The following is a 27,659-nucleotide window of genomic DNA, read 5'->3' on the forward strand; positions in this document are numbered from 1 at the left end:
GCCCCCTGCTGCACTGAAGGACAAATGCTAATTTAATGTTCATGACTCGCTGTTTATTATGTCTGTTCACTTGTTGCATTTGCTGCTCCTACTATTTGTGTTATTTGGGGTGTCTGGTGCTGTTTGGCTGCATGCACGCCCTTCCGGCCGCTCGTCAGTGTGACTCGCTGCGAACCAAATCACAGAGGAGCTATTGGGACACTTTGCAACTGCAGCCAGAAATACGTTTGGGTAGGTAACGTTGCACCTTGAGCTCAGACCGCTCCCAAAAGTCCGTGTGCTCAAAGCTGTTCTTGTGGTCAAGACGGTTCCAAGTGGTCAGAGCGGTCCCGCGGATCAGATGAGTCCCCGCAGTTAGACCGGAGGCGTCGAAGCCGTCGCCCAGAGGCGGGGCGCTTCGCTCCCTTAGCGTCGGCTCATCAGCGCCATCTCGTGGAGGTCTGACAGGGAAAGTACGTGAACGGCGCCCCCAGGTGGCGGCGGGCGAAGCGCAAATTACCAGCGACTCACCTCCGACGACGTAGTATCGCTCCGGGGAGAATCGCTTGTGCGCGCGGGCGTTGATGGCGTGTCGGATGAAGCCGCGCTCCAGGAGCTCAGCGGCGTAACGGCGAGCGTCGGCGCGCTTGGCGGCGCCCGCCACGTTCCGGCGCAGCCATCCGAGCGCGTCGCCGCCTGAGCGAGCGACAAAAAGCGGCACCCGACTCGACGGTGGGTTCGCACGCGTTGTCGGGGTTTGCGGGGGCACGGCACGGCACGGCAGGCAGGCAGGCGCACTTACCTGTGAAGGCGTCGGGGATGACCACCTTGAGCCACGTCCGGTCGCGAACCACCACGCCCGAATCGGTTCTTATCATCGCCGTGACGACCGCCGCCATGTCACCGTCCACGCTCAGATACTCGTCTTCACCTGGACGTCAAACATGCAGTGTCATGAACACACCTCCGTGGACTGATGTCACGAGAGAGGAGGGGGGGGTGTTACCGTAAGGTGGGAGGAGTTTCCCCGTCACGGCGGCCGTGTGAGACACCCAGGAGGCGGGGTCGATTGGACGCACCGGCTCACCTCCGGAACAACGCGCTTGTCAAATGAGGCACCATGCAGCGCCTGGTCCTTTTGCGTCACTGACCTCTTGGCAAGGTGAAAAGGCCGCCGGGCGGTGGCTCCCAAAACCGCAACAACGTCAGTGACAGCGGACTGCGCGCACGCAGTCACATAAACAACACATCTGCAGCATGCTATGACAGATGCTAAAGTGAGACACTAGGTGACGCTCGCTCACGCTTACCCCGGCTTCTGGAAGGCGTCTCTGAGAACTTGGACGGCCTGCGAGCTGGTTGCCTTCTCCACGTTCACCTCGTTCACCTGACGATGACATCATGGTTTTCATCAGGTCACAGGTGAAATCAGTGGCCACCATCGTTGTGATGACGTCATCACGCGCGGTTTGCAGTCGTCCGCACTACTGTATATTCATGTCGCAGCTCCGATGGAGTTTGCATTCGTAATGAGGCAGTACCGATATACAGCATGTGCTAAGCACAAAGTATTTCAGTGATGAGTAGCACACGTGCAGCGCTCGCGCACACCCGTATCAAGACGTCTCCGGCGCGCACGCGTCCGTCGGCCGCCACAGCGCCGTTCTCCACGACGGATCCGATGTACACGCCGGCACCTTTGTCCCGACTTTCAGCGACCACGCCGATGCCTAGAAAATCACACTTGTCTGCACGCACGCACGCACGAACACACATTGATCAGAGAGGAAATGCAGTCACGTCGCAGACTTCAACCAAAACCAGCATGTGAACTGGGAGGGGGACTTTAGAAGGAAAGCTGCCGTAGCTCTACGAATACATACAAGTCGTATATGACGTCGCTCACCCACCCGTGTCCAAAGTGACGCTCAGCATGTTGATTGACACGGACGAGTCGCTCGCGCTACTGTCGGATTTGGGCTGACACACACACACACACACACACACACAGTCATCGCGTCAGCTGTCACATTGATGACGAGATCCGTCAACACCCGAACGAAGCGAGACACAAATACGTACAGCAGGCAGCCTCTCCATCCCTTGCTGATGCTGTCTCGCTTTTCTGCTCATCTCACACACGCACAAAAACACAAGGATGACTGACAGCCCAGTGGGTGCCCCACAAGCAAGATGGCTTCACTGGGTGCGTGCCAGAGGAAGCCAGGCGCTCTAACCCGAAAGCGCTCACCAAAGGTCCTGCTTGCCATCCGATGGGTGAAACGCGGCCGCGCCAAATGGGTCCGTTCATCTTCCCTTTTCACCCCTTCTGCCGCATCCTTCTCAGCTTTACTGGAGCGGAAGATCGAGATTGAAAGGCCACGGATGTGTTTTGTGTCTTTTTTTTTTTTTTTTATTGCAACAAACCAAAGTGGCCTTTCAGAAGGGGGACGCTCGCTTGAGGAAGTCTCGGAGGCGGCAACACGACGGAGCGCAGCAAAATGGGGCCGTCGGATCTTGTTCGGGCCTCGGGCGGGCGGGCAGGCAGGCAGGCGGCGTCCCTCCGCCTCCCTCACGCCGACACGTTGATATCCGGCAAGGAGGCGGCGGGCGACTGCGGGGCTGGCGCAAAATGCCCGTGCGCCTCCTGTTGCCCCCGTGCGATGATTTGCTGCAGCGTCCGTCGCAAGTTGGGGTGAAGCCGCTGCCGAGTGCGTCGCAACATGTCGGCGGCCACGGCACGCATGGCGCCCGCCGACAGGTCCTCGTACAGCGGCACCGTGTACATGCGGGACGTCTGCGGGGGGCACACACGCAAATGACGGCGAGTCAGCGCCGCTGAAGCTCCACAGAGCGGCCTTGTCGCCCGACTGACGTGTTTTTGGAGGAAGGCGGCCAGTCTGGGGAGGTCGGCGTAGAAAAGACTCCTGACCGCCAGCTGCAGCCAGCGCACTTGAACCTCGGCATTCAGGCCATCCAACAGCGACGCGTAACGCTCACGCATTTGCCACATCACCTCTAAAACAAACAAACAAACAAACAAACAAACAAACAAAGGCACCAGATTTTCCCAACATGTCTCAGAGGACGGACGCCAAAGAGTTGGGCGGGGCCTCGCTCCCGCTTTTTGGGATTCGCAGCCGTGAACGCCAAAAAGTCTGCCCCTACATGTGTGCATAATCACTTCACACACAAAGGGCGTGCTTGGCCTCGCGTAACCTGCCGTGGCGTACCGTGCGGCAGTGGCGCGTGGTCCAGCATGCAGTCCAGAAACAGAACCACCTGGAAGGTGCTCCAGCCCGCCACGTCCGAGAAGGCGGCGGCCTCCCCCCCGGTATTGGCGCCGCGCCCCTCGGTCCACGTGCGGCACAGGTCCCGCGCCGGTTGGATTAGGGCGGCCCCCGCCGACAGGTCCGGCTGGTACGGGGGCGCCCCGCAGCCCGTCAGCCAGAGCTGGAAATCCACACCTGACGGAAAGCAGAGGGTGGGAATGAGGGGTCTAATGGTTTTGTTTTTTTGTGCCCCGCCCAAAAGTACCTTCCTTGTGCGCTGCTTGGGGAAAGGTCGCCAGGAACAAGTCCAGGAAATCCTGAGCCACCACGCTCTGGAACTTGAACTCGCTGATGTAGTCCTGTTGGCAGGAAGGCCTCGGGTGAGCGTGCGCATGGCCGCCGCAGATGCGCGCGTCTGTGTGCGCGCACCGACCCGCAGGAATCCGTCAAAGCGTCCGACGTCCCCGCACAGTGACGACAAGTAGGACACGAAGCAGAAACCTTTCTCGTAGGTGAAAAGATTGATCAAGGTGCTGGGATTCACGCCTGCCCTTGACAAAAACAAAGACGCTTTTGAGGACGTGGAGTTGGAGCCAATCTATGGCAGGCAGGCAGGCAGGCAGGCGGGCGGGCGGGCGGGCGGTCGGGCAGGGAGGCAGGCAGGCAGGCAGGCAGGCTTGGGCGGGCGGTCGGGCAGGGAGGCAGGCAGGCAGGCACGCAGGCAGGCAGGCAGGCAGGCAGGCAGGCAGGCAGGCAGGCAGGCAGGCAGGCAGGCAGGCAGGCAGGCAGGCAGGCAGGCAGGCAGGCAGGCAGGCAGGCAGGCAGGCAGGCAGGCAGGCAGGCAGGCAGGCAGGCAGGCAGGCAGGCAGGCAGGCAGGGAGGCAGGCAGGCAGGCAGCCAGCCAGCCAGCCAGCCAGCCAGCCAGCCAGCTAGCCAGCTAGCCAGCCAGCCAGCCAGCCAGCCAGCCAGCCAGCCAGCCAGCCAGCCAGCCAGCCAGCCAGCCAGCCAGGTAGGCAGGCAGGGAGCACGCAAAAGAGTGCCAAAGAGCAAAAGGCACGGCATCTCAGCAAGTGGAGCCAAACGGCGGGGCCTACCGGGCTCCAGTTGGACTCGCAACCGAGTGACAGGGTTGCCGTCGCCGACCAGGCGCAGCTGCCGGCGCAGGGCGTCCAATCGCACGGCACTTTCCAGACAGGTGAAGGCGGCGCCTGAGGATAGCAGAGCGAGGGCTGAAAGCTGGACTCCGAGCATCGGCCAGCTCCGGCAGCGCCTACCGTAGGCCTGGGCGGTGATCCGGCGCTGCGCGTAGGTGGCCAGGCCTTCGCTGAGCCACATCTCCTCCCAGCTGGCGTTGGTGACGGCGTTGCCGAACCAGGCGTGAGCGATCTCGTGGACCACGTCGATCAGGAGCAACTCGCCGCTCTCCAGGATGGACGCCACGATGAAGGTCAGGCAGGGGTTCTCCATGGCCACCATGGGGAAGGACGGCGGCAGGAACACCAGGTCGCATCTGCCCGGCCGCACGCATGCCCACCCACATTTTTGGGAGCCCGTGCGTGCGCCTGGCCGCCAATTGCACCGCCGCGCCACTGACCTCCCCCACAGGTAGCGTCCAAAGAGTCCCTCGGCGGCGCTCAGCCAGCGCTCCACGCTGCCCCCTAGCTTCTGGACGGCGCATGGCAGCAGACAGGGCTCGGCCCACACGCGACTCCTGGAGGAACGGCGGGACGGTGAGGACGAGCCAGGAGCCGAGAAAGGACAGCTGGGCCGACCGGCTACCTGGGGCCCAGGTCGGCGTGTCGGAGGTTCCCGGCCACCAGCGCCACCAGGTAGGCGGGCACCGGCGCGTCCATGGAGAAGCGGAAGACGCGCTCCGCTTTGGAGTAGCAACTGCGGGACGCGCTCATCAGCACCGTCACATCGTCCGGTACCTGACGCACGCGTGCGCACAAGTCGCTGAGGTGAATGGGTTCGGGTGAGGGGGCCCTGATCAGGGGCGGCCACATTTTGGACGACCAGCTCATCGGCAAGCATCATTTCAATCGGACAAAAACGACCCGTCGGCGTGGTGTGCGGCCGCCTCTGTGCGACGGCACCAAAAATGCTTGGGGACCTTCAGTATTGGCTCAGCACACTGGAAGTACTGGTCCAAGTGGGTCGCGTTGCTAACTTAACAGCGCTCTTGATCAAAATCACTGGTTTCTTGTTATTCCGTCTCATATGTATTTCTTGCAAGCACAGATCAGGTCGGGTCGGAGGTTACTCACGCGAATGGCCGCTGTGTACGTGCTCTTGACGGCCGGAGAGTCGAAGCACGGGAAGAAAGAACGATTGGACACAGAATGACCTTGAGTGAACACCAGAGGACGATCTTGGCCGCACGTCAGCTCAGCGTCCAACCACCACATCTGGAACACACACGGTACTGCGTTCGTGCCCCGTGTGTGTGTGTGTGTGTGTGTGTGTGTGTGTGTGTGTGTGTGTGTGTGTGTGTGTGTGTGTGTGTGTGTGTGTGTGTGTGTGAACGTGTCTGCGCGCTCATGAGTGCGTGTGCACACGCGCACGAGTGTGTTCTTTGATGCGTGTTCTCACCGCAGGTCCGTCTGTGGCCGCGTACCTGACGGTGATCTGCATGTGCACTCCAACCTTAACAAGTTCAGGTAGGTCGATTTTGAGGGCGGAGCCAAAGTCGGAGAAGGGCTCCAGGCGGAAGGCGAGGCTGGCGGGCTCTCGGCCGCCGCTCGTCTTGCAGTCGACGGCGTGGACCGTCAGGGACGGGTGGGCGTCCAGCACCAGGGTCCGAACTCCGGCGACCAGGGGCAGCAGGTCCAGAACCAGCCATCCGCTCATCTCCTTCAGCGCAAAGTTGACACGCAGGTCCAAGTGGAAGTGACGCAGACAGAAGTCCGCAAAGTTGGCAGCAGATGCCACGTCTGCGGGGGGGCGCCGCCTAGCGGCGGCGACGGAGGAGGCTGTGGGCTCGCCCGCGCAGTGGCCCGAGCCGGTGGATGGAGACTTGCGGCAGCAGCACAGCGAGGCGGGTGAGGAGGAGGTGGGCGCAGACATGGCACAACAAAGTCAGCAAACTAAGAGCAAGAGCAAGGTCAAGGGGAGCAAAAAGTCCGAAACCAAGATGCCAATTAACATCATTCGCTCTGCTAAGGGGTTCAAACTCCAATAAGTTCAGACTCCACATTCAAAGTCAAATCCAAACGCACTACTCGAGTCCACTTGACAACAGAACCTGAGGGCGGAACCAGAACCGGAAGTCGACTCGGAGGCTTCGATCTGACTGACAGCTCGCTAACTAGCAACGTTAGCATGGTGCACTCCCGGGGAGTGCGTCCTGTCCTCTGCAGCTTTCCTCAGCGCAGCCAGCCGGCCGGCCGGCACGCTGAAGCCGCCGGCTCACACATGCGGTGCCGTGCCGTGCCGCGCCGCGCCGTCTGGTTCGATCCTCTCCTGTCGGTCAGGCACGTCGTCGTCGTCGTCGTCACTCTGTTCCTGTGCGCTTTGTTTGTTTCGATACTGCCCGTCTGTGTTCGGGACGTTTGGGACATTGACAAGCTCGCGAGCCAGCAAACAGGAAGTAGCAAAGACAAAGTTTGTCGTGAACGCGAGGGGGGGCGCGAGAGCGGCGTTCAGGAACAAAGGGCGTCGTCATGGTAACCACCCTTTTTTAACCTCGTCATATTTAAAAAAAAAAAGAAGAAGAAGAAGTATGAATCCTTTAAAGTTGAACGATGGCTTGTTTGGGCTCGGCCTGCGCACATGTCGAGCCAACGCCGTTTGTTGCAAATGTCTGCCTGCACGTCGTCTCTCTCGCCGACTGCAACTTTTACGTTGGAAGCGACTTTTGCACGAGCAGCGCACACACTTGCGCCCCCACCCAGAGGCTGCCCGTCCCCCACTTTCTCAGGCTCCCTCCATTCATTGGCAACATTAGCATACAGATGTTAGCTTGAAAAGAGAAAGCGGCCAGGCAAAAGGGGGAGGGATGGGGTCATAGGGATGGATGGCCCCTTGGCCTTTTTCGGGACCCCCTCCCAGACCCACGCGCACACACTGTGAATGGGAAGTAGCCAGGGCTGTGGGAGTCCGTCCTAGTTGTTTTCTTTGATCAACACACACATTCAATGAAATGCCAACGCTCAACCAATACAAAGAAAATTGGGCGTCATGCTGTTTTACTTGTTGACTTTATTCAACAGAAATGGTGTTGTTTTGTGAGATTGGAACACATGAAAGCCATTTTCACGTCATGTCACTTTGCAAAGATGCATGGAAATCTATCAACGTGTACGTGTGCGTGCGTGCGCGTGCGTCTTGGTCAGGGCATCCAGCACCCAACCGCAACACAAGGTACGCTTCACTCAGAAGGAAGCAAAAGAAATAAATAGGACTTAATTTAGGAGAAAAGTACAAAATAAGATCAGCACAGGTCGCCTCATGGCGCGCAAAAGCGACTTTCCACATTGGGCCGCCAAACGCCAGGGTGTGTGCGCTAACCTATCAGCAGTCAGGAAAAGACAATCGCATTTTTAAAAAGCACCCAAAGGTGAAAAAAATTCACACGGGGCTACGGATCGGGCCAGTCGCGCTAAACGGGCGACGGACGAGAAAGTCGGAGCCCCGTCTACTCGTCCGCAACCGACAGGCGGCTGAAGATGGGCAGGCGGCGGGCATCGCCGCCCGGCGACTCGCCGCCGCTGGAAGCCGGGCTCAGAGAGCAGGACGAAGCGTAGCCCTCCTCTGAGAGCGAGTCGGCCGAGGAGCAGCGCCGCAGGAGTCCGAGGGGCCCGAGGGAGGAGGCCTGGGGAGCGGCCAGGCGGCAGGGCGAGCCCGCCAGACGCCCTATAGCGGCCAGAAAACCGTGAGCCGAGTCGGCCGCCGAGTCGCTCTCGCCGGCGGGGAGGAAACCGAGAACGGAGTCCGTGTGGTCGCACTCGCCGACGGCAAAAAAAACAAGAGCCGAGTCGGCGTCTTCTTGGGCCGGCTGGGTGGCGGCGGACAACGGGTAGGGGCAAGGGCGGAGGAGCCCAGGCTCCGGGAAAAGGGGCCAGAGGAGCCGCGGGCAACCCGAGGGCGACGCGGACCAGGCCCGGGACAAGCGGGGAGAGCGCGGACGGGGCGACCCGGCAAAGCTGAGGCTGTGGAGCAGGCCGGGCTTGGCCAGCTCCTCGGCGCGGTGGACAAAGTGGCAGCGGGCGCCGTAAGGGCAGAAGCCCACCGTGTGGAAGGTGCGGCACGGCTCCGTCTTGTACTTGGGGTGGCGGCTCAGCCCTCGCAGCTCGTCCGCCCCGTGCGCAAACTGGCACTTGGCGTCGTACTTGCACGTGCCGCTCTCCTCAAAAGTGCGGCACAGTTCCGTCTTGTAGCGCGCGGGGAGGCGGGGCGAGGCCGGGCCCCGATTCAGCTCGCTGTGGCAAAGCCCGGGCGGGGGCCGGGCGGGCGGAGGCGCCTCCTCGTCCGGAAGGACCTCGCCCTCCGTCACGCTGACCGAGCGGTCCGCCCTGAAGGGAAGGCGGGTGAGTGGCGAGCGAGGCAGACGGCTGTCCCGCCGCCACTGCGGCCCCCGAGCCGAGGACTCGTCAAAGTTGCGCAGCGTGGCGGGGCAGAGGGAATGGTGGCGCCGGAAGCCGCCGACCGGAGGCCGCGGGGTCGCCGCCGGCGGGCTGGTGAAGTTCTGACGGCCGAGAAAGAACAAGACGGCGTGAGGCCTTTGGAAAACACATTCGGCGCTAGCAACTTAGTCATTCATTTGCAGCGCAGCGTTCAGCTCTCCCTCCCTCCCTCCCTCCCTCCAAAGATTTGGCGCACATGGCCATTTTTTCCTCCCAAAAATGACCACATTTAACAACGTTGAAAGATAGTTAACAAAGGTTTCTTGCGGTATTTGCAACTTTCCACCACCGACCAAAAACGTTTCGGAACAAAACTACTTTGTTGCCGTGGCGTCGGACTCACCTTGCACGAGTGGTGCTCCACTTCCGCAAAGGGCGCCAGCGAGTGGGACGGCATGTCGGAGAAGACGCCGCTGCCGGTGTGGCTCCTGCTGCGGCTGGTGGCAAGCGCGCGTCTGACAACAAAGTTCCTCCACCATCTGTTGGAATCTCTTTAAATAGCTGGGGGAGCACCCCCACCCCCCCCCTGGATGCAAAACGGCCAACCTCGCTGTTGCCGTTTTTGTCCTTTCTTCCATCTTGTCGGGCGGTGGGTGGACTTTTTTTTCAAGCCTTGAAATGTGCAGCTGGAAGTGCAAGTTGCAGACCATCAAAAAACACACAAGACATCCTTGCAGTCAACTTGGGTCAATTTACTCTTTTGTTGAGAGTGAGCCAAGGCCCATCTTTGCAGTGTGTTTGTGTGAGCGTCTATTTCTGCCTGCGTGTGCGTGTGTGTGGAAGGGGGGGGGGGGGGGCAAAACGTGTCACCTTGCCAACTTGTTCAACGATCTCTTCAGCCTCAACTTGTTCGTTTCCGTTGGCCAGTTGGATTTGAAACCACAAAAGCCAACCGACATGGGTTATCGCTCCTACGCAGTGCGCGCGACGATGGTGTGAGGTCGGAGTACGGAACTCCACGAGTGGTTGTCGAGTGCCTTAATGTCGCTCAATTTAAGATTTGAAAAATGATCAGGGCGGCACTGTAACATTTTTGCACGGTGGCAGCACGACGCACCCTATAGTGGACCGGTTGGCCATCAATGACATCCTCATCCTTGTTGTGGCAGCCCCTCCCTCCCTCCCTCGTCACTATGCTGCACCCCCCGCCGGCCGGACAAGAGGTCCATTGTCCACCGGATGGCCCATATGTCGCCTCGCATGCATCTGGAGAAGCGCAGCAGTCTGACTTCTCTCACGTGACGTGTCCGTCTGCATGGCTTTGCACGTTTGACCTAGCTAGCGATGACACGACGGGGACCGGCCGGCAAAAAAAGCACAATGACGGCAAAACGGCTCCTTGTTGCACAATTGGAAATGCTGCTTTTGACCTCCTTGTGCTGGAAACGTGTTGGGCAAGCGTTCAAATAGCTCTGCATGGGAGCAAAAAAGGGAAGTGTGTGTGTGTGTGGCTAAGTTGATAAGTGCGGCTTTAACGACATAGACGATGTACTCACATGGATCATCTCAGCAGTAAACGTGCTCACTGTGTGTGTGTGCGTGCGTGTGTGTGCGCGCGCGCGCGCTCGTGTGGTGAGCGTGTGGCAATATGTGAGCATTGACGGGTTAACGAACACAGCTGCCATCAGTTAGGCCGAGCGGGGCACCGTGGTGGCGGTGGGGTGGATGTGGTTTACTCTACCATGCGCGTGCGTGCGTGCGTGCGTGAAAACAAAATACACTGCTGCCTACGAGTGAGCCAAGTTTTTAAGTCAGCCGTGGTTTTCGAGTGCTGCGTGGTGGCTGAAAATAAACAAACGTTTGCAGGACGTCTATTTGATGCAAAGACTTCTGTTCCGCTCAATGGTGACAGCAAATTTGCCGAAGCAAATTGCCGTCCGTCGACGGGCCAGTCACTCATCCAGTCACACTGTGAGTGGAAGCCAATACAAAGAGTGAACAACGCGGTCTTCCTTTGCTTCCGTTGTCAGGTTGGCTGACCGTATGGATGCGGGCGAGCACCAACGTCCACGTGGTTGCGTTGAACTCGGAAAAAGCACTCCAGCAACACGACCACGTGGGGATGCAAGGTGCAGCTGGGACTTACCGTTTGGCCTCAAGGCTGCTGTCAGCCACGTTGGGAGGCGCCAAGCAGGTCCGCCTGGTGTACCACGTGTTGTTGACGTGTTGCCATTTGTAAGATTTGTGTCGCCAGTTAGTGCCTCCCGGCGGCCACGTTAGAAGCAGCAGACGGAGCGGCGCGCCCGCCCGCCCGCCCGCGCACGCGCGCACACACACACGCACGCACAAGTGGACTGCAGCATGCACTTATGACGTGCACATCGTAGCTTTGCTTCTATTCAATTGAATGATGCGCTTGCACAATGTTTTTATTAAGGCATGATAATGATTTCGAGAATGGACGAATGCAATTCAATTTGCATTCATTTCAATGATTTGCGACACGTGGTGACAGAATGCCCGGGGGCTGACTCATGGTCCGGGCCTGACTCATGGTCCGGGCCTGACTTAAGGCCCGGACTGACTCGTGTCGTTTGATTTGCAACATTTTCTCAGCAGGTGGAGTGGAAGACTCCGCCTACATTAGCTCCGCCTCTGGCCATGCGGTTGTACTCGGCCACGGCCGCCTCCGTCTGCAGGACCCGCACTTGGACGCCCGTCGCAGTCACTTGGTCCACCGTGGACGCTGGAACCTACAAAGGGGAAAGCAGCAGCAACAAGAAGGAATACTTGGTGCTCGCAGTTATTGCTTCATTTCGTGTTTGGAGAACATTCCTGAAAGCAAGCCAACATGCTGAAGGTGACTGAAACAGCAACATGAACAAAAGCAAACGCATTTTGATGTCACCATTAAGTTTTGCAAATACGTTTGAAACAATGAAAATCCTACTTTGAAACCCAACCCGAATATTAGAACGCTTACATTTTTGAAACCTTAGCCTAGTATCAAAGCTTAGCCAACTTTGAAACCTCGTCCAGGTTCGAAACCCCGATATGGAAACCTACTGTCAGTGGGATTTCGGTGAGACTTTGGCTCCAAAGAGATCGCTGGACGCTCTGTGGCCGCGGTTATTACTGTGTGCTCACGTCACCCACCTGCAGGGCCATGTCCATGCCTCGACCGATGAGCAGCAGGTCCACTCCCTTGTCCAGCACCTCCTGCAAGTCGGCCACTTGGACGCCGGGACGGTGCTGGTGAGGGGAGAGAGAGAGAGAGAGAGAGAGAGAGAGAGAGAGAGAGAGAGAGAGAGAGAGAGAGAGAGAGAGAGAGAGAGAGAGAGAGAGAGAGAGAGAGAGAGAGAGAGAGAGAGCGGCCATATCAGGTGACGTCATGAAACGCGCGAGGAGCTGCGCGCGTAAACCGAGCCACCCACCTCCGTGCCGGTCTCGCGCCAGTCCCACGCGCGGCTGCCCCCGGGCCAAACTTTGCAGTCCTTGTAGGGCGCCGCCGCCCCCTTCACCGTCATGCGACCCCAAGACAGCGACACGATCTCCGGCGGCGACGACATATGCTGGCCGGCTTGCTTGTTCGCTCCGGCTGGTGAAACGCCGCCGCCGCCCACACGAACATAGACAAACTAGTAACTTAATTGTCTAGGCCGACATTTGTGCGTGCGTGCGTGCGTGCGTGCGTCTAGGACGGGGCTGAAACCAACCGTTTTAGGAGAACCGCTTGGAGCTAAAGGTCTTGTTGATTTTTGAGCGAAGAACACAAGCAAGGTGGACGGCACAGCAGCGACTTGCTTACACCGCGTCTCGGTTTTTCTTGCAAATTTGCTGACAGCCGGATCAGGAAGTGAACGTCACTGACACTCAATGACGCGCCGCGCCGCCCCGCGCCCCCAAATCCTCGAGCTGGCTTCCGAAGTCAACATTAAGAGAGACCAACGTATTACGCTCTCTTATGAGTTGCCTTTTCCGCCTTGCGATACGTGGTGCACCCAGGTACTTCAGCTCATCACGTTCTCGCTCGCTCGCGTGCAAGCGAGGCCGGATTTGAGCCCAGAAAAGCTTTGCGTCCATCCTACGGACAGATTGGGCGAAAACGACTCGACGAAGAGTTTCCACTTTATTGTCACCGCGTGCGTCTCGCAAAGAACAAACCACAAAGCCGTCACGACGGCCGCACATTCAAGCACATTAGTTTACGCGTCAATTTCTGCGATCAATGTTCGTTTCCAGAATTGGAAGACCGTCACCGGCACGGCGCGGCGCGGGGCGTCCTCCCACCACCCACCCTCAGGATAAAAATGACAAAGACACATACATACATACATGATCATACATGATACTCGAGTGCAAACGGAGGATGGCTGCGCGTGCAGTGTGGGCAAATTGCGTCTTTCTGCTCACGTGCATCAGCCCAAGTTTAGAGAGTTCCCGGTGAGCGTCGAGCTTTCGCTCATCTCATCGACGGAGCCCGAATTGGAACAGGGAGGTAGCACCTCGTCTTGACGATCTTGCAACGTGCCCACCAAAAGTTCCAGGACATTGTGCTGCCTTGAGATAAGAGTTGAATTTGTTCCCTGTGCACACTCGTAGCACAAATCCCTTCTGTCTCAGGTCATTTGTATGCCCCCCCGCCATCGTATTATTTTGAGACTAATGGGAACAGCAGCGCTTCACTGAAATGCTGCTTTTGGCCACCTGGGGGCAGTAAAAGACCGACAGCCAGGAATGTTGCCCATTGAAGGCGTTCTGAATGGGCCCAGCCGAGGGAAAGTTAAAAAATGACGGCAGTGACAGACGGTTCGTCTGTCAGCCAGCTAACCGGGATAAGGGTTAGGGTCCCTTGTTTGCGTTGGGCTTTGAGGAAAATGTATCTTTGGTGACGGCAGTCCAGGAACCCGTGGAGCGCAGCTCACTCGGCATCCCAGTCTTTTTCTGAGGATTTGGAAGGAAGGAAGGAAGGAAGGAAGGAAGGAAGGAAGGAAGGAAGGAAGGAAGGAAGGAAGGAAGGAAGGAAGGAAGGAAGGAAGGAAGGAAGGAAGGAAGGAAGGAAGGCAGGCAGGCAGGCAGGCAGGCAGGCAGGCAGGCAGGCAGGCAGGCAGGCGTCCCCCTGGAACGGACCGCGCTGAAATTTCTATTTCAGCAAATCCCCCTAGCTCTCTGCCTTTGATTTTGCGTCAGCCAATCATCGGGCCACTCGCCGCCGTAGCTCACGTGGAGCGATCCAAAGCGCCATCGTCTATCTTGTCTAGCCTGAGGGCGGGGCCTTGCGCCCTGCCGTCCCTCACGTGGAGCGATCCAAAGCGCCATCGTCTATCTTGTCTAGCCTGAGGGCGGGGCCTTGCGCCCTGCCGTCCCTCAGCACGGCCAGCGCGGCGCCTGAGAAGGTCTTGAGCACGCCCAGCGTCTCCCTCTGCAGCGCCAGCGACTCGCTGACAAACTTCTGTTGGCTCTCCACCAGCAGCTGCAGCGACTGCGCCAGCGTCTCCAGCGAGCGCGATACCGACGCCAGCAGCTGGCGACTGGCGCGCTGCTGCTGCACGCTGTGGCAGGCCAGCTGCGCCAAGCCCGGCGCCGCCGAACGGCCCGACGGCGGCAGCGGGCCCGACGGCGGCAGCGCCTGCGGCAGCGCCTGCGGCAGCGCCTGCGCGTTCTCTGCTGAAGAGGACTTGGGGCGGGGCCGGGCGTTGGAGGAGGTCGCCGGCAGGGACGCGTCGTCGGCAAGAGGGCCGAGCGAGGGCGAGCACGAGGAGGTGACGGCGGCGCTCGAGGGCGGCAACGGCGAAGCGGGAGGAGAGTCGCCGTCGCAGTCTTTAGAGGTGGTGCTGACGGCGTTGCGGCTGTGTCGGGAGTACGTGTGGACCAGCCTGGGCGGACCCAAAGACGAATGGACGGAGAAGGCGGCGTTGTCTTCGCAGTCCATGGAAGGTTCTGCAAAAGAGCAAGCCAGCGAGTCAGCCAAAGAACAAGCAAACGATTGGCTGGCAAAGGCTCTCACCGTCGTCGTCCGACGAGCGGTAGGGGTCCCCTGCGGAAAGGCAAAGGCACGCAAGGTGAGACGTCGGGGGGAAGACTTTCCCGCTTCCGAGGCAGCGGCGCTTACCGCTCAGATCCTTGTCGGGGGACGACAGAGGCGAGAAGTCCAAGGAAAGTCCTCCGGGAAGCGAGAGCGATCCACTGTTGCCGTCCGCGTAGGAGTAGCGCTCGGCGTCCGCAGCCTGGGACTCGGAGCCTTCGTCTCGGTCTTCGGCGTCACTGACGACGTCTGCTATGAGACGGAGCGGGGCCGTGAGCGCAAGGCGCTCGGCGACGGCTCGGCGACGGCTCGGCGACGGCTCGGCGACGGCTCACCTCCGGTAGGACTCATCAACAGGATCCTGTGGACCATCTTCTCCACCGAGTCCAGAGACTTCCTCTTCCTCCTCCCCGCCGAGCCGTCGGGAGCTCGCAGGAGAGCCATGCGCCGCTTGCCGTCACATTTCAGGTCGGCCCACTTCTTCATGATTTGACGCACCTGAGCGTGTCGGTCGGGACCAGGATTGAGCGGGCGGGAGGTCCTTGAAATGACCTCGTCGGTGTACGATGACATCATTACTCCACTCACCTCTCTGTGGTTCTGCCCCAGACCGTTGATCTGCTCCGTGATCTCGGCCCACTTTTGTTTCTTGGCCTCTGCCGGCACGCCGTGATTGAACTTCCCTGAAGGACAAAGCGTGCCCACGCTTAGCTATTTTGGGAACCATGTCATTTGAGAGCGCCCTCGCTCCGGTACTGCCGTTGGCTTGGCAAAGGGAGACCCCATTCTTTCTAGCAAAGGGGCGCTGGACTCACTGAGAAGGATGTATCTGTTCCTGCGGACTTCCTGCAGCAGCATCTTGATCTCGGAGAAGGAGAACCTGGGCCGGTTGCCGAGACCCTTGGCCCCGCCCGCCTTCAACTCCTCGTCCTCGTCCCGCCAGGAGCTCGCCATGGCCGGCCCGCTCGTCCCCGCCGCCGCCAGCCCTCCTGGCGGCTCGTCGGGTTGGCGCTCCGCCAACCGCTCCGGGTCCTGAAGCGGCAGAAAAGCGCAGCTTGGCTCAACAGCGCCGCCTCGCCCGCACTCGCCGTGTGCACCAGAGGCTGCGTGCCGAGCTAAAAAGGTGCTCGAGCACAATTGTGGTGGCAACGTGGCACGATGCGCTTCATGGTGAATGTTCACCAAAACAAAGCGCAACTGTGCAACTGTGACACGGTGCAACTGTGCAACTGTGCAACTGTGTATGTGAAGTCCAAGCTGAAGGCGTGTGTAGCGTGGCGTAGACTCACGCAAGCAGCATAGTTTAGTTCCCGCGTAAGCGTTTGACTGGCGGCGCGCTCGAAGGATTGTTGAGCTCTGATCACGCGCATCCTCAATCGGGCCGCCAAGCGCCTTTGCTCGGCGCTTTGCTTTCTTTTTGGGCCCATCCTCTGATGACATATACACATCAACACACAAAGAACAACAAATACAAAACACTACAAGACCACGCCGTCATTTGTCAGCATCTCTTTTGTTTTTGCTTCGCAGGAAGGAACACCAAACTGTTTTGGATTGCTTTATAAACTTTAGTAAGGTTTACTTTCTTGGCGCCCAAAATCCCTGGCAGCGCATGTCGTGTCGCACTGTCGTGTCGCACTGTCGTTGCGGCGGTCACAGAGTCGTGCATGTTTAGTTTGACTGAATGACCAAAAAGGTCATTGAAAAAGTGAGAGGCCATCAAAAGCAACCCAATTCATTCCAAGCAAATTGAACTTGCTTGACGCGTTCTTGTCTCACTTTTCTAACATAAGTCTGACTGATTGTATTCTTGTGAACCGATTTATAAAACAAAACAAATAATCTACCTCCCCAAAGAATTATTTTTATTATTTATTAAAAAAACAAACAAAAACAAAAAAAACCAACCACCTCCGAAAACTTGGCGATGTCCGGTCACGTGGTCCGCCTCGGCCAATCATCAGCGTTCTTGCCGAGCTTTTGTAGGCTGTAATAGCCGCACATTCGAACGTCGACAAGTTTTAAGTGGCCGACGTTGCCATGGAGACGCCAATATCTCATCGGCGACGCACCGACGGAACGTACATCTAAGCGTCACCATGGAGACGGAGATGTTGCGTGCCCTTGTCGAGTCGTTGCGAGCCCCAAGACGAGCTCCGCGCTAACTAGCCAGCTGCACGCTAACGTACGAGCCGCTTGAGTCAATCAATGAGTGTGGGCGTGGGTCGTGTGTGTGTGCGCGAGTGGTAAGTGTTAGTACGCAGCAGACATCTAACAAACGGACGAATGAAAATGAATATATGTTTACCGAAAAATGGCGACGTCGTCGGCCCTGTTCGGAAATTCGCCGTGCGGGAAAGAAGCAGGCGGCAGCTGCGCATGCGCAACATTAAGCGCACTCCAACGCGCTATTCTCGATGCCCGCGTGCGCAAAGGAAACGAGCGTCCGCAATCAGTCGGCGCAAAGTACGGCCCGCGCGCGGTCCACATCCGATCGAGCGACAATTTTCAATCATGGTTTGTGCCTTTATTCAATAGATGGAATTTCTCTCAAATGGCCTATATTCCAGTTTGAATTTTGTAATGAGCAATTTATTGTGATGTCATGCAAAACAATCTCAATTTTAGATAGTGGTCCCGTCAAATGAACACTCGGGACCCGCAACTCAAAGGACTCTTGATTTAAGTCTGACTATTATTTTTAATCTGCCAGTTTCAAAGCACCAGAAGTGAAAACAACAAAAAAGCTCGAGAGCACGCCAATATTTCATAGCATATCAAGTACAGTCAATAACAAAACAAAAAAGATGTCTATAGATCCACCTTCACACTCGCCAATTGCGACACCCAAAAGCAACCAACGTTTTTCAGATCAAATAAAATCAGGGACAGATCTTTTCCACCGCACACTTGGCAAAGCCAAGCGGAACAGGAGAACACGCACGTGTCCGCCTCCTTTGATGGAGCCAACGCTCGCAGCCAGCCGATCGTTCGATCGCTCGCTCGCTCGCTCGCTCGACCTGAAATGCATGGATGGCTCCCGCTCGCCCAGCCACGTGTCTGTCTCGTCGCCTCAGCAGCAGACACCATGGAATCCAGAGCAAAAAGACAAACACACCGTCAGCGACCTTGCGGTCACGCTTCACCACTTTACTCATCGATAACCCCAATGACATATCAAAGAACAAACGCATTGTGAAACGTTGTGCTTTCAAGTGATCCCAAAGGCGCGTGAAAAGCCCGTCTTTGTCTTTTTGGCTTGTCGCTTACTTACCTCTCCAAAGTTGCACGCTGCGTCACAACAACTAGACAACAAGTGAATGACAAACATTGAACACTGGCAATTTCAGACTCTCAACAGCACATCCGTTCCCATTTGCCAACGGAAGGAAACATGGTCCATTTTCAAGACTCAAGCGACGCTGCCTTCGCTGGCCCACGTGGGCAAAGACGTTTTCGTGACAAAACGGGAACATCCGAGTTCGGGGGAACAGCCCGAGTTCTGAGGGGCAGCCCGTCGTCCCTTTTTGGAGGATCTTGCTTTGCAAATGTCTGCCTGCCTGCCTGCCTGCCTGCCTGCCTGCCTGCCTGCCTGCCTGCCTGCCTGCCTGCCTGCCTGCCTGCCTGCCTGCCTGCCTGCCTGCCTGCCTGCCTGCCTGCCTGCCTGCCTGCCTGCCTGCCTGCCTGCCTGCCTGCCTGCCTGCCTGCCTGCCTGCCTGCCTGCCTGCCTGCCTGCCTGCGGTCCTTTATGACGGCGCCCGTGCCTTTCCATCGTCTCCGTTTGAAAGGGGAACCAAAGCCAAGCCGTCAACACATCGCTTTTTTTTTAGCCACAATTGTATCGAGGAAAGCCTCAGTCGTGACTTTTTCCTGTTTTGAAAATCAAAGTCATCCTCCTGGTGTAAAACCTAGCCGGGGCATTTTTGGAAAAACAACCTGGTGGAACGAAGTGACCTTACAAAAGTCGAGAAAATGACAAGAGGAAGAACATCAAAGTACATATTGTTGCTGTCCACGTGTTTGGCTTGAGCTCCCTTTCAAGTGCTCTGGCCACGCTGCGGCCACCGGCGCTCGCTTAGTCCAGGTCACGTTTGGTGCGGACGGACGGATGGACGGCAGACAACAAGAAGGCACCCAGACTCAGATGGCGGTGTCCCACAAGATGGCCGCCGAGTAGGGCGGCGGTTGTTTCCTCCGCCGCTCGACGGGCGAGCCGTCTCCGAGGTCGGCCCGCCGGCGATTTTTGATCTCGCGGCACAAACCTCGTTTCTTCTCGATGGTGTCCATCATGGTGGCGTCCCCGCACGGCCACGCCATCTGCGGAGCGGAGCAAAGGCCGTCCGTCACTCATCTTCTCTCGTTTCCCTCAATGGAAGCATTTGGGAACCGTGACGAGCGCGTAGCGTAGTTCACCGTGGCCACTAGCTTGTTTTTCTTGGCATTCAATATTTGACGCGCACGTCTGACTGGAGGGTTTTTTTTCAGACCAGTACGCCAATGCTGCGAGTGACTTTGTTACCTGGCTGAGGGCGGGATGGTCCCGCGGCGTCCCCGACGCGGAAGCCTTGACTGGACGCCGAGCCTTGACATCTGTCCTCAAACAACAAACCGCAAGTTGGGACGGCCGCTTCCAGACGGGACGCAATTCCAGACGGGACACGATTGGATGGCGATGCGTCGCCGACGTACGTACCTTCGGCGGCGCGGCTGCTCCTCCGCTCCGCCTTGGCCAGGTCATCCGGCGACGTGGCCGAGCCGGCCTCCGGCGGCCGGGCGGCCATCAAGGCGGCGTAGGGAGGCGGCCTCTTCGGGCCAACGGGCGTCCGAGAGCGGGCCAGGCTCACGGGGGAGGGGCACGCCGATTGGCTGCGTGGGTACACCTTCCCGTCGTGGGCGGAGCCAGAGGACGCGCGGCGGCCGGAAGCCAGCGGCGGCGCCGACGAGCGCCCCGAAGACGTGACGCTGGGCGTGGGCGGCCACTCCTCTTCGTCTCTGCTCGGACCCGCCTTTTTCCCCGGCGCGGTCAGCTGCGTGACGTCCACGGGGGTCAGCGGAGACTCGTCGGAATTGGGCGAGCGCTGAGGATGGAACGGCGGCAAGAGCAGCAGCGGCGGGCGGTGCGTCAGGAGATTGGGAAAGGGTTGCGGGATGCGGCACGACTCCGAGTACGTCATTTCCTCGTACACTGACTCGTTCTGCTCCTCTCCGCTTTGAGCCCAGACGTTTCCGCTCATCTCGATGTAAACCGACTCGGACTCGTCCGGGTCGGGCCAGCTCTCCTTGCCGTGGTTACACGCGTGGGCTGTTTCGTCGAAGGACGAGCTGAGTTGCGTGTTTGGGTTGCGTTTGGGTTTGGGCGGAGGCGTCTTCTTCCAGTCCTCGCCGCCGTACGCGTGCGGGATGTGAACTGCGAGCCGTCGAAGAAGAAAGACAAACGACAAGCGTGTCAGGCTGAGAGTGCAGCTGCGAGTGAGCGAGATAGAGACAGCCAGAGAGTGAGATGGAGCCAGGGAGCCAGAGCGCCAGAGAGAGCCAGAGAGAGCCAGAGAGCCAGAGAGCCAGAGACAGAGAACCAGAGAGCCAGAGAGCCAGAGAGCCAGAGAGCCAGAGAGCTAGAGAGCCAGAGAGAGCCAGAGAGCCAGGGAGCCAGAGAGCCAGAGAGCCAGAGAGCCAGAGAGCCAGAGAGCGAGCACCTTCGTCTTGGGTCGCGAGGGCCTCGGAGCTGCTGCTCAATTTGGTGTTAGGGTCCCTCCTGGGTTTGGGCGGCGGCTGCTTGCGCTCGTCAGGGTCGCCGCCCACCGAGTCGAGGGAGTGAGAGCGGACGCTGAAGGCCGCCGGGCGGGGGCCGAGGCCGGGAGCGGCCGGGCCGTCCCGCGCCGCCGCCACCGCCACGGTGGCCAGACCCATTCGCAAATGCTTCCCGCAGCAGACGGCGTCGCTGGCGCCGCTGGCCTCGTCGTCCAGCCTACAAAGGGGTAGAAGCGTGCCGGGTGAAAGGCACGGCAGGCGCGGGAAGCAAGCCAGCCAGCCGGCCGACCGACCGACCGACGGAGGAAAGGGCAATTGAAGCCAGCCAGCACAAATGGGAACCAACAAGAACGACAACAGCATCCTTCCATCCATTTTCATCGCCACTTATCCTCTGGCTCACCTCTTTATTGCTTCCCCTTGCCGTTTCTTCAGTTTCTTCTCCTGCAAGTAGGTCCAATTGGCATCGTGTCGAACGCGGTCGCTCTCTCGGGAAATGTCGGCCGCGTTCTGGATGACCAGCTCGTCGTATGCCTGGAGGCATCTGTCCTCCACGTACTGGAAGAACCTGCGTGAGGTGGAAGCCTCCTCGCGAGACGTCATCCTTCCTGGAGGAGAGACCAAAGTTTCCGGTCCCTAGCTCAAGTGGTTCCGGAACGTGGAAGCGTGGGGGTGGCGCTACGCATCGTCAGGGCAACGTCGGGGCATCGTCGCGGCATCATCGTAGCGGCATCATCGCAGCAGCATCATCCCAGCAGCATCATCCCAGCATCATCATCATCATCGCAGCAGCATCATCGCAGCAGCAGCATCATCACGTCTCTCCCCTCCCTTCCCCCACACCACGTCGCTCCCCAAAACGGCAGCAGTAACCTAGCAACAGCAGCATCTCTCGGGGGAGCGCCGTGACGTCACGCCAACGAGGGCGCGAGAGGAAATCAGAACGCACTTTGGCTTGCGTCACCGTCGCGTCTATATTTTAGCCCGACCCTCGTCACGGTCATGCGGGACAAATTCACTCGCTCCCCCCTTCCCCCCTCCAATTTCCTGCCGCAAAGATGACAAAAGAAAAGAAAAAAGCGCAGCAATCCCGAACGCTAGGGAGGCTTACCGCAAGACTCACACTCTCTCCATGGCTGCTGCTCCTGCGCACGTCCTTCCCGTCCTTGGACGTCTCCGTGCGTCTGCTGTGTGCATCCGTCCCCGGAACGTCCTCCGTCAGCTTGGCTGGGCGCTTGCCAGCACAGCGAGCTCACGTTCCAGCCGCCAGCCGCCTGACTCGCCTCGCCTCGCCTCGCCTCGTCTCGCCTCGCCAGTCGCCAGCGTTGTGAGCGAGGCAGTAACCATGGCAACCCGACAGCGTCGCCCTGCACTCGCCGCTTGACTCCTCCTCCTCAATCCGGGCGGGGGACGATGATGGTTGAAATTCAAAAGACATTTCTTTTCACGAGTTGACTGAAGAAACAATTGCAAATGCGTAACATGAACGTGCTTTATTTGGATCCACCCGCATGTAGGTACAAAGAGCGGTTACTTGACGAGATGTATCGACCTGGCGATCATTTGACGCTATTGATTAAGTTGTGTCCCCTGTTCGGGTGCAAGACGCGAACTGGTTTCAACACCCCCCCGACGTAAGAGGTCTTCGGAATGAAGCCGCGCACGTTCAACTATTCCGAGACGCGACAGGGAAAGCAATCGAGCGCCGACCATGAAAACGTATCCATCTCCCGTGCCAAAGCGAACGCGCGTGCACGGGGATGTTCAAAGCAAAATCCGATCGGCCGTGGAATGACGCCGAAACTTTGCCCGGGTTGTCGTCCGTCCGACTAAGCTAACGAGGCAGACGCGCGTGTTGGAGGAGACAAACGAGCAGAGCGTTTCCGGGACCTGCGGGACCTGCAGGCGGACGGACGGACGGACGGCGCCCCCACTCTCGCCCGCTCTTCCCCGCTCGTCCCGGCCGGCTCTATCTGTCGTTGACCTCCGCCGCCTCTTCGTCCTCGTCGTCTTTCGCGCCGATAAGCCGCTGACGGGCAAAGTCTTCAAAGATGATGTCGTCGTCAGCGCTACGGAGCACGAGAGCCAAAGAAAAAGCCCCACGTGAGTGAGTGAGTGAGTGAGTGAGTGAGTGAGTGAGTGAGTGAGTGAGTGAGTGAGTGACCACGTGAAACGACACCTCCATCGACAGTGCTCCAGCAAAAAATAAAAAAAACAAAAACGAATAAAGCCGTTGAATCGAGCCATTTTGATCCATCCCTGCGAGCGCATGTGTGTGTGTGTGTGTGTGTGTGGGGGGGGGGGGGGGGGGGGGGTGATTTTTGCGACACGTTGTCCACTAAAAATGACATCACAGTTGTTTGCTGAGTTTGGTCACGTGACTTTGGCTAGCTGAGGGCTGCGAGGACGCTGATGTCTACCACAGACCGCGAAATCACCCCAAAAAAGATCGACTTTTTGCTTTGGCAGGCACTACAGTTAGGACATGATTAGCCCACTGGTCACTAGCCATGGGATACTGTGACATACTAAAAGAGGAGAAAGATGACTAAAGATTGGACATTTGGTTTCAAGATAAACTAGAGCCTGAGCTGCCAAAGAAGAAGGGATGGATGGAAATGTGTTGGTCACACAATGTCAGTGCATGGTGTCACGTCAGATCTCAACAGCAGACACATGAAGCCATCATCCACTTGATGCACGCAATGCTTACTTGGCATCAAACTGGATCAGGTTGGTGTCGCTCTGGGCTTCGTCAGCAGCTGCAAGCCAAAACAAATGAGACACCCATGTCCGTTGCGAGGAGGCGCCAAGGCAAATCTTACTCTCTTCGCCGTCAAGCGACTCCTCCCAAGGCTTGGGGTGCATCAGCGTGAAGGGAAGTTCCAGCGACACGTCACTGGTGAACAGAACAGCTGATCACAAATTTGGAATTGGCCAAATTGGTGCGATTTGCACTCAGCCTGCAGCGTCAGCCGAGATGTCTGCCATCTGCTTGTTTGGAGAACCATTTGCAACTTGACAACAATTCCCATTAAAAAAAAAAAAAAAAAAAAAAAAAGGGGCTTCATCCCCTTGGAACAAAGCAAACTCAAGAGATATTTGGACCGCTGTGACGGAAAGGTGCAAGCTTACCTGGGGGCCAGGTCTCCCAGGAGCCTGCAGACCACAACAAAACATGCTCATGATCACGTGGCTTTGGTGCCATTTGACTTTGGCCACTAGGAGGCCTAACATGGACAAGGGGGAAAAAAAACTGACCCGCCTCGAGAAACCAGCAGCTTGACTTTGACTTTGTACGACACCACGATGCCCAACATCTCCTTGTCGGCGCCCTCCCGCAACCTGAACACAACGTTCCTTGACGTCAGATTTTTCTCAATATTGTCCTGTATGTTGTTTTTCTTGGGTTCATTGTAGGCAAACACTACAAGGCACTCTGGCCGACTCACTGCGTGCTGGAGGCCAAGTTGGTGTCTTCGTGCTTCAACTTGCCATCCAGCGCCAGGCCTCGTTTCTCTCGATTGTTGGACAGAAACGGCGTCAGGGTGAAAACCTTGCACAAGGTGGAACTGGAAGCCACCACGTCACTGGGAAGACAAATGGCTGCTGGCCCTGAGGATATTCTGCCACATCTCGACCGCATCTCCGCCTTCCATCGACATGAGGGAACTAATGTCGCCCGCCCGCCCGCCCGCCTCCACCACCACCGTGTTGCCGCGAGCCACGTTTGCGCTCAGATGTGGAAGCTAACAACCCCGTTTCTAAAAGGGGCCAGGCCCCGCCCGCGTTGGACTATGCCCGGGACTCACTCGGACTCTTGCCAGGCCACGGGACATTTGTACTGCGCCGTGTTGAAGAGGCAGATGTCGGCGTACTGTCGCACTGCAAAAGACGGGGCGAGGGTCAGCGGAGACGAGCAAAGGATCGGAGAGCCGGCGAGCAAAGGCTCCGAGAGCCGGCCGGCTCCGTACCTGACACCTTCATCTTCTTGACCGTCTTGTTGGTGTTGTTGGTGACGTGAACGTTGACGCTGATGGGCTCGCCGTGGTAGTAAATCTGAAAGCAAGAGGGCATGGCGGCACAATTTCTCTCTCTCTCTCTCTCTCTCTCTCTCTCTGCCTGTCTTCATTTTTTGGGCTCACCTGCTTGTCCAGGGACGCCTCCAGGTGCAGAGGTTTGTCCGACATCAGGAAGTGGCGGGTGATCTCGGCGCTGGGCTGAGGCCCGGCTTTCTCCGGCGCAAACTGAATCTTGCGGATCACCAGCCGAACGGAGTTCCTGCCGTTGCCGTCGCCGCCGCCGCTACTAATGTTATTGATCGCGCTTTGCGCCACTAATGCACTGGCATTCATAATGCATGCGCCGGAACGGAAGCCTTTTACCTTTTGTGGATCTTTTCCTCAGCGTTGTCCGCACAAAACACTTTGACTTCAAAGTCCACGCCGCAGGCCTGAACAACACACACACACACACACACACATACACACACACACACACACACTCGCTGGCTCATTTCATTTTTTTGCCCAAATACCGTCAGCAGACAAAGCGGGAGCAAAACGGCACGGGGGCAAGCCCAGCGGTCGGTCGACAAGCGCGGCTACCTTCCCGGTGTCCTCCGGGCCCGGCTGCAGCGTCACAGAACATGGCAGGTTGAGAGGGATCTGCAAGACAAAATGGGTCTGCTTCTTCAAACCCCAACAAAGGAGTGCGAGACTCGGCCCTCAAGGAGGAGCGTTTGGACGCGAGGAAGGAGGCCTGCTGGGCTCGGCTCGGCTCGGCTCGGCTCGGCTCGGCTCGGCTCGGCTCGGCTCGGCACGGCTCCGCTCCACTCCGCTCAGGCCGTACCTGCAATGTGAACGGGTAGGCGTGCTCTCCCAGTTTCTTCATCAGGCGCTCCTGCAAACGAGTCAAGGGGGTCTTCTGGTCGCCAAGAGCGGGAAACACCTGCTCGTTGGCCACAAACAAATCTTTGCGAAAGGTCAAGCCCAGCACGTCCAAATCTTCGCGCCCGTATCGGAAAGCGCAGGTGAGCGTGACAAACACTGCAAGACAACAAAGACGTCTCGGCAAAAGGGACGGTGGGACCCTCCGGCGGCCGGCTCTCCTCCAAACCTTTTCTCTCCTTCAAGTACTCGGGGTCGATCAGGATGACGCCATCTGATGAGAAAAGGCATGGGAGCGCTTGAGCACGGCGTCGCCCGCAAACGCCCCGGAGCTTCTCTTACCGACGGGCTCCACGCGCTCCACGTGGTCCACAAAGTCCCTCTTGCCCAGGTAGACGGTGAGCTGAAGAGACCCGTGCACGGCGGTCGGTCAAGCGGGCCCGTCCGGCGGCGGCGACGAAAAGCAAAGGCGGAACACTCACCTTCCCGTTGGGACTGGCTTTTTTAAAAACTCTGAAAACGAAAGCATACGTCCGGGATTAGGCTGGGTTCTGAAAGACAGCCTCGCCATCTGATCTTTCCTCTAGAATGCTTCAGTCTTGTGCTGACTTTGAGCCACACTTTGTGCTTCCATTCAAAGAGCATGCTGCTCCTTCCGTTGTGCGTGCCCTGGCCACTGGGGGGCAGCAGTACAATGCAGAGCACCATTGCAACAGCATGCTGACATGTTGAATATTGTTTTCCAAAGCAAATGAAGGCTTTTATTTTTTGGGGAGGGATTCCACACAAAGACACAATCAGTCAGTCAGTCAGTCAGTCAGTCAGTCAGTCAGTCAGTCAGTCAGTCAGTCAGTCAGTCAATCAATCAATCAATCAATCAACCAATCAACCAATCAATCAATCCGTTTTCACGGATGAGCGCATAAATGAGAGCGCACTTTGCGTCGAGAGCCTGAAACGCTCGCGCGCGACAAAATGGAGCTCAATCGGTTCAAGATTTCATCAAGCGATGCCTCAATTCGTTTGGACACTCTGAGCAAACAACATGCACACAGACGACGCGCGCGCGCGCTTCCAAATATTTAGAGGAATAGTTTCAGGCTATTTTTCACGCCTCAGTCACGTGCTCAGTGGTGGCGCCGCTGATTTTCTTTCTCTTTTTTTCTTTTGTTTCAATCTTTCCCCACTTCCTCCTCAAGCCTACGTCAAAGTGACTTCCGAAATTCCATCCGCTTCAGGTGACTTTAAAACTTCACTCGACTTTCTCGACGTGTGGTTTCTGCCGCGTTGTCGTGGTAACCAGCTTCTACGCGCTCACGTCTCTCGCTACATGTGTGCACACTGCACAGACACCGACACCGACACACACCCACACACGTTTGACACGATGACGTCACACACACCATTTGACATCAAGTTTGAAATGTGTCGCCTCCTATCACTGCACGATTGAGTACGTAAGAAAAAACACGCATGGAGGATTTCCAACCAATCGGGGATCACATGATCACACGCGCGCGCACACACACACTCGCGCGCGCGCGCACACACACACACACACGCGCGCGCACACACAAAGCTACCTGGTTCCTTTATCTGCCATCCTGATGCCAACGATGACGAGCAAGTGGACACACCGAAGATGATGAGAATGGGAGGAAGAGGAGGAGGAGGAGGAGGAGGAGGAGGACGACGACGACGAGGAGGAGGAGGAGGAGGAGGGATCCCGTCACCGTGGAAACTGAAGGGAGGAAGTGTTCTCTGTAGTCACATGATCAGAGGAGAGAGCGTTAACAATGTCGCCACCTGCTGGCCGCATGAAGTTTTTGACGCCGGCCGAACTGCGTGTGACAGCGTCAAGCTGCCACGCGACAACAGGTGGGCGTTTTGGAAGCGCGGCTGGCCGGCCGGCTGGCCGGCAGAGGGTTCGGGTGCCGCCCGGCACGCACAGCGGAGCGGCCAGCGCGTGCGTCGCTCTCGGACTCACGCCAGCCAGGCTCGCCGACCGATTGGGCGCGACCCCAAGCTCGCGGCGCACGACATCCGGTCTCACCTGATCGATAGCGTTACTTGCTGCCGGTTCCGACGATCAGCTCGTCAGCGAGCCGTGACGGTTACTCAAATCAGGTGCGTAAAGGAGGCACACGCGGGCAGGGCGGGATCAGGGCGGGGCAGGGCAGGG

At 58.0% G+C, this 27,659-nt stretch overlaps 7 protein-coding genes across 15 annotated transcripts; all 7 read right to left on the reverse strand.

Moving 5' to 3' along the window:
• Positions 1 to 31: 31 nt before the first annotated feature.
• On the reverse strand, positions 32 to 2,548 carry LOC125972381 (segment polarity protein dishevelled homolog DVL-3-like). Its single transcript, XM_049726042.2, has 11 exons — positions 2,407 to 2,548; positions 2,231 to 2,331; positions 2,062 to 2,112; positions 1,890 to 1,959; positions 1,591 to 1,727; positions 1,290 to 1,366; positions 1,131 to 1,198; positions 986 to 1,066; positions 782 to 910; positions 511 to 675; positions 32 to 440 (listed from the first exon to the last, which is right to left on the reverse strand). Exons 2-11 carry the CDS (start codon positions 2,288 to 2,290, stop codon positions 406 to 408), a joined length of 873 nt encoding a protein of 290 aa, XP_049581999.2. The 5' UTR covers positions 2,291 to 2,331; positions 2,407 to 2,548; the 3' UTR covers positions 32 to 405.
• On the reverse strand, positions 2,370 to 6,860 carry rnpepl1 (arginyl aminopeptidase like 1). The gene is made up of 11 exons (XM_049725989.2): positions 5,844 to 6,860; positions 5,519 to 5,659; positions 5,031 to 5,182; positions 4,846 to 4,962; positions 4,526 to 4,761; positions 4,346 to 4,459; positions 3,685 to 3,797; positions 3,517 to 3,610; positions 3,213 to 3,446; positions 2,855 to 2,997; positions 2,370 to 2,776 (listed from the first exon to the last, which is right to left on the reverse strand). Exons 1-11 carry the CDS (start codon positions 6,315 to 6,317, stop codon positions 2,552 to 2,554), a joined length of 2,043 nt encoding a protein of 680 aa, XP_049581946.1. The 5' UTR covers positions 6,318 to 6,860; the 3' UTR covers positions 2,370 to 2,551.
• Positions 6,861 to 7,431: 571 nt separating this feature from the next.
• Positions 7,432 to 11,097, reverse strand: sb:cb81 (mRNA decay activator protein ZFP36L1-like). The gene is made up of 3 exons (XM_049726033.1): positions 10,962 to 11,097; positions 9,219 to 9,501; positions 7,432 to 8,937 (listed from the first exon to the last, which is right to left on the reverse strand). The coding sequence occupies exons 2-3, from the start codon at positions 9,270 to 9,272 to the stop codon at positions 7,888 to 7,890; spliced, it is 1,104 nt and encodes a 367-aa protein (XP_049581990.1). The 5' UTR covers positions 9,273 to 9,501; positions 10,962 to 11,097; the 3' UTR covers positions 7,432 to 7,887.
• Positions 11,098 to 11,226: 129 nt separating this feature from the next.
• aamdc (adipogenesis associated, Mth938 domain containing) lies at positions 11,227 to 12,700 on the reverse strand. 3 transcript variants are annotated; one of them, XM_049726059.2, is made up of 4 exons: positions 12,532 to 12,700; positions 12,250 to 12,413; positions 11,972 to 12,067; positions 11,227 to 11,568 (listed from the first exon to the last, which is right to left on the reverse strand). In XM_049726059.2, the coding sequence occupies exons 2-4, from the start codon at positions 12,382 to 12,384 to the stop codon at positions 11,428 to 11,430; spliced, it is 372 nt and encodes a 123-aa protein (XP_049582016.1). In that variant the 5' UTR covers positions 12,385 to 12,413; positions 12,532 to 12,700; the 3' UTR covers positions 11,227 to 11,427. The 3 variants fall into 3 exon arrangements, with proteins under 3 accessions (XP_049582016.1, XP_049582018.1, XP_049582017.1); XM_049726061.2 differs by having other exon boundaries at positions 12,250 to 12,453; positions 12,532 to 12,698; XM_049726060.2 differs by having other exon boundaries at positions 12,250 to 12,424; positions 12,532 to 12,697.
• Positions 12,701 to 12,931: 231 nt separating this feature from the next.
• On the reverse strand, positions 12,932 to 17,257 carry LOC125972368 (myb-related transcription factor, partner of profilin). Of its 4 annotated transcripts, XM_049726021.1 has the most exons (8): positions 17,149 to 17,228; positions 16,130 to 16,270; positions 15,656 to 15,872; positions 15,429 to 15,523; positions 15,176 to 15,338; positions 14,928 to 15,092; positions 14,823 to 14,852; positions 12,932 to 14,755 (listed from the first exon to the last, which is right to left on the reverse strand). In XM_049726021.1, exons 2-8 carry the CDS (start codon positions 16,265 to 16,267, stop codon positions 14,109 to 14,111), a joined length of 1,455 nt encoding a protein of 484 aa, XP_049581978.1. In that variant the 5' UTR covers positions 16,268 to 16,270; positions 17,149 to 17,228; the 3' UTR covers positions 12,932 to 14,108. The 4 variants fall into 4 exon arrangements, with proteins under 4 accessions (XP_049581978.1, XP_049581979.1, XP_049581977.1 ...); XM_049726022.1 differs by lacking the exon at positions 16,130 to 16,270 and having other exon boundaries at positions 17,149 to 17,257; XM_049726020.2 differs by lacking the exon at positions 17,149 to 17,228 and having other exon boundaries at positions 14,928 to 15,089; positions 16,130 to 17,138.
• Positions 17,258 to 17,521: 264 nt separating this feature from the next.
• On the reverse strand, positions 17,522 to 21,928 carry LOC125972369 (neuronal tyrosine-phosphorylated phosphoinositide-3-kinase adapter 2). 2 transcript variants are annotated; one of them, XM_049726023.2, is made up of 7 exons: positions 21,700 to 21,928; positions 20,992 to 21,196; positions 20,534 to 20,805; positions 19,534 to 20,247; positions 19,360 to 19,430; positions 18,481 to 19,157; positions 17,522 to 18,392 (listed from the first exon to the last, which is right to left on the reverse strand). In XM_049726023.2, exons 2-6 carry the CDS (start codon positions 21,189 to 21,191, stop codon positions 18,981 to 18,983), a joined length of 1,434 nt encoding a protein of 477 aa, XP_049581980.1. In that variant the 5' UTR covers positions 21,192 to 21,196; positions 21,700 to 21,928; the 3' UTR covers positions 17,522 to 18,392; positions 18,481 to 18,980. The 2 variants fall into 2 exon arrangements, with proteins under 2 accessions (XP_049581980.1, XP_068507432.1); XM_068651331.1 differs by having other exon boundaries at positions 18,557 to 19,157; positions 20,992 to 21,928.
• Positions 21,929 to 22,066: 138 nt separating this feature from the next.
• On the reverse strand, positions 22,067 to 27,639 carry arrb1 (arrestin, beta 1). Of its 3 annotated transcripts, none has more exons than XM_049726026.1 (17): positions 27,531 to 27,639; positions 27,061 to 27,218; positions 25,960 to 25,990; positions 25,820 to 25,880; positions 25,707 to 25,751; positions 25,440 to 25,636; positions 25,196 to 25,255; positions 24,974 to 25,041; positions 24,734 to 24,869; positions 24,563 to 24,647; positions 24,401 to 24,473; positions 24,041 to 24,178; positions 23,850 to 23,933; positions 23,724 to 23,747; positions 23,414 to 23,487; positions 23,302 to 23,350; positions 22,067 to 22,657 (listed from the first exon to the last, which is right to left on the reverse strand). In XM_049726026.1, exons 2-17 carry the CDS (start codon positions 27,078 to 27,080, stop codon positions 22,558 to 22,560), a joined length of 1,245 nt encoding a protein of 414 aa, XP_049581983.1. In that variant the 5' UTR covers positions 27,081 to 27,218; positions 27,531 to 27,639; the 3' UTR covers positions 22,067 to 22,557. The 3 variants fall into 3 exon arrangements, with proteins under 3 accessions (XP_049581983.1, XP_049581982.1, XP_049581981.1); XM_049726025.1 differs by having other exon boundaries at positions 24,734 to 24,893; XM_049726024.1 differs by having other exon boundaries at positions 24,734 to 24,896.
• Between the last annotated feature and the right edge of the window lie 20 nt (positions 27,640 to 27,659).

This window comes from Syngnathus scovelli, chromosome 7, assembly GCF_024217435.2.
Source record: "Syngnathus scovelli strain Florida chromosome 7, RoL_Ssco_1.2, whole genome shotgun sequence".
Taxonomy (NCBI): Eukaryota; Metazoa; Chordata; class Actinopteri; order Syngnathiformes; family Syngnathidae; genus Syngnathus; species Syngnathus scovelli.

What these genes read in the sequence shown, in the direction of transcription:
- LOC125972381 (XM_049726042.2), bottom strand. Translation starts at nt 2,290, where the DNA reads ATGAACGGACCCATTTGGCGCGGCCGCGTTTCACCCATCGGATGGCAA. An exon ending in GACGCCTTCCAGAAGCCGGG is followed by an intron (nt 1,199 to 1,289) that starts GTAAGCGTGAGC and finishes GCGTGCGCGCAG; the next exon opens with TCCGCTGTCACTGACGTTGT. An exon ending in CATCCCCGACGCCTTCACAG is followed by an intron (nt 676 to 781) that starts GTAAGTGCGCCT and finishes TCGCTCGCTCAG; the next exon opens with GCGGCGACGCGCTCGGATGG.
- rnpepl1 (XM_049725989.2), bottom strand. Translation starts at nt 6,317, where the DNA reads ATGTCTGCGCCCACCTCCTCCTCACCCGCCTCGCTGTGCTGCTGCCGC. An exon ending in CGGCCACAGACGGACCTGCG is followed by an intron (nt 5,660 to 5,843) that starts GTGAGAACACGC and finishes TGTGTGTTCCAG; the next exon opens with ATGTGGTGGTTGGACGCTGA. An exon ending in GGACGCTACCTGTGGGGGAG is followed by an intron (nt 4,762 to 4,845) that starts GTCAGTGGCGCG and finishes GCGGCCGGGCAG; the next exon opens with ATGCGACCTGGTGTTCCTGC.
- sb:cb81 (XM_049726033.1), bottom strand. Translation starts at nt 9,272, where the DNA reads ATGCCGTCCCACTCGCTGGCGCCCTTTGCGGAAGTGGAGCACCACTCG. An exon ending in TGGAGCACCACTCGTGCAAG is followed by an intron (nt 8,938 to 9,218) that starts GTGAGTCCGACG and finishes CTCGGCCGTCAG; the next exon opens with AACTTCACCAGCCCGCCGGC.
- aamdc (XM_049726059.2), bottom strand. Translation starts at nt 12,384, where the DNA reads ATGTCGTCGCCGCCGGAGATCGTGTCGCTGTCTTGGGGTCGCATGACG. An exon ending in GGCGCGAGACCGGCACGGAG is followed by an intron (nt 12,068 to 12,249) that starts GTGGGTGGCTCG and finishes TCCCCTCACCAG; the next exon opens with CACCGTCCCGGCGTCCAAGT. An exon ending in GCATGGACATGGCCCTGCAG is followed by an intron (nt 11,569 to 11,971) that starts GTGGGTGACGTG and finishes TCCCCTTTGTAG; the next exon opens with GTTCCAGCGTCCACGGTGGA.
- LOC125972368 (XM_049726019.2), bottom strand. Translation starts at nt 16,288, where the DNA reads ATGTGTATATGTCATCAGAGGATGGGCCCAAAAAGAAAGCAAAGCGCC. An exon ending in AACTAAACTATGCTGCTTGC is followed by an intron (nt 15,873 to 16,129) that starts GTGAGTCTACGC and finishes CTGCCGCTTCAG; the next exon opens with GACCCGGAGCGGTTGGCGGA. An exon ending in GAACAGATACATCCTTCTCA is followed by an intron (nt 15,524 to 15,655) that starts GTGAGTCCAGCG and finishes TTTGTCCTTCAG; the next exon opens with GGAAGTTCAATCACGGCGTG.
- LOC125972369 (XM_049726023.2), bottom strand. Translation starts at nt 21,191, where the DNA reads ATGACGTCTCGCGAGGAGGCTTCCACCTCACGCAGGTTCTTCCAGTAC. An exon ending in CAAGGGGAAGCAATAAAGAG is followed by an intron (nt 20,806 to 20,991) that starts GTGAGCCAGAGG and finishes ACCCCTTTGTAG; the next exon opens with GCTGGACGACGAGGCCAGCG. An exon ending in GAGCAGCCGCGCCGCCGAAG is followed by an intron (nt 19,431 to 19,533) that starts GTACGTACGTCG and finishes GTTTGAGGACAG; the next exon opens with ATGTCAAGGCTCGGCGTCCA.
- arrb1 (XM_049726024.1), bottom strand. Translation starts at nt 27,080, where the DNA reads ATGGCAGATAAAGGAACCAG. An exon ending in AGGCGTCCCTGGACAAGCAG is followed by an intron (nt 24,648 to 24,733) that starts GTGAGCCCAAAA and finishes TCTTGCTTTCAG; the next exon opens with ATTTACTACCACGGCGAGCC. An exon ending in AACTTGGCCTCCAGCACGCA is followed by an intron (nt 23,934 to 24,040) that starts GTGAGTCGGCCA and finishes CGTTGTGTTCAG; the next exon opens with GTTGCGGGAGGGCGCCGACA.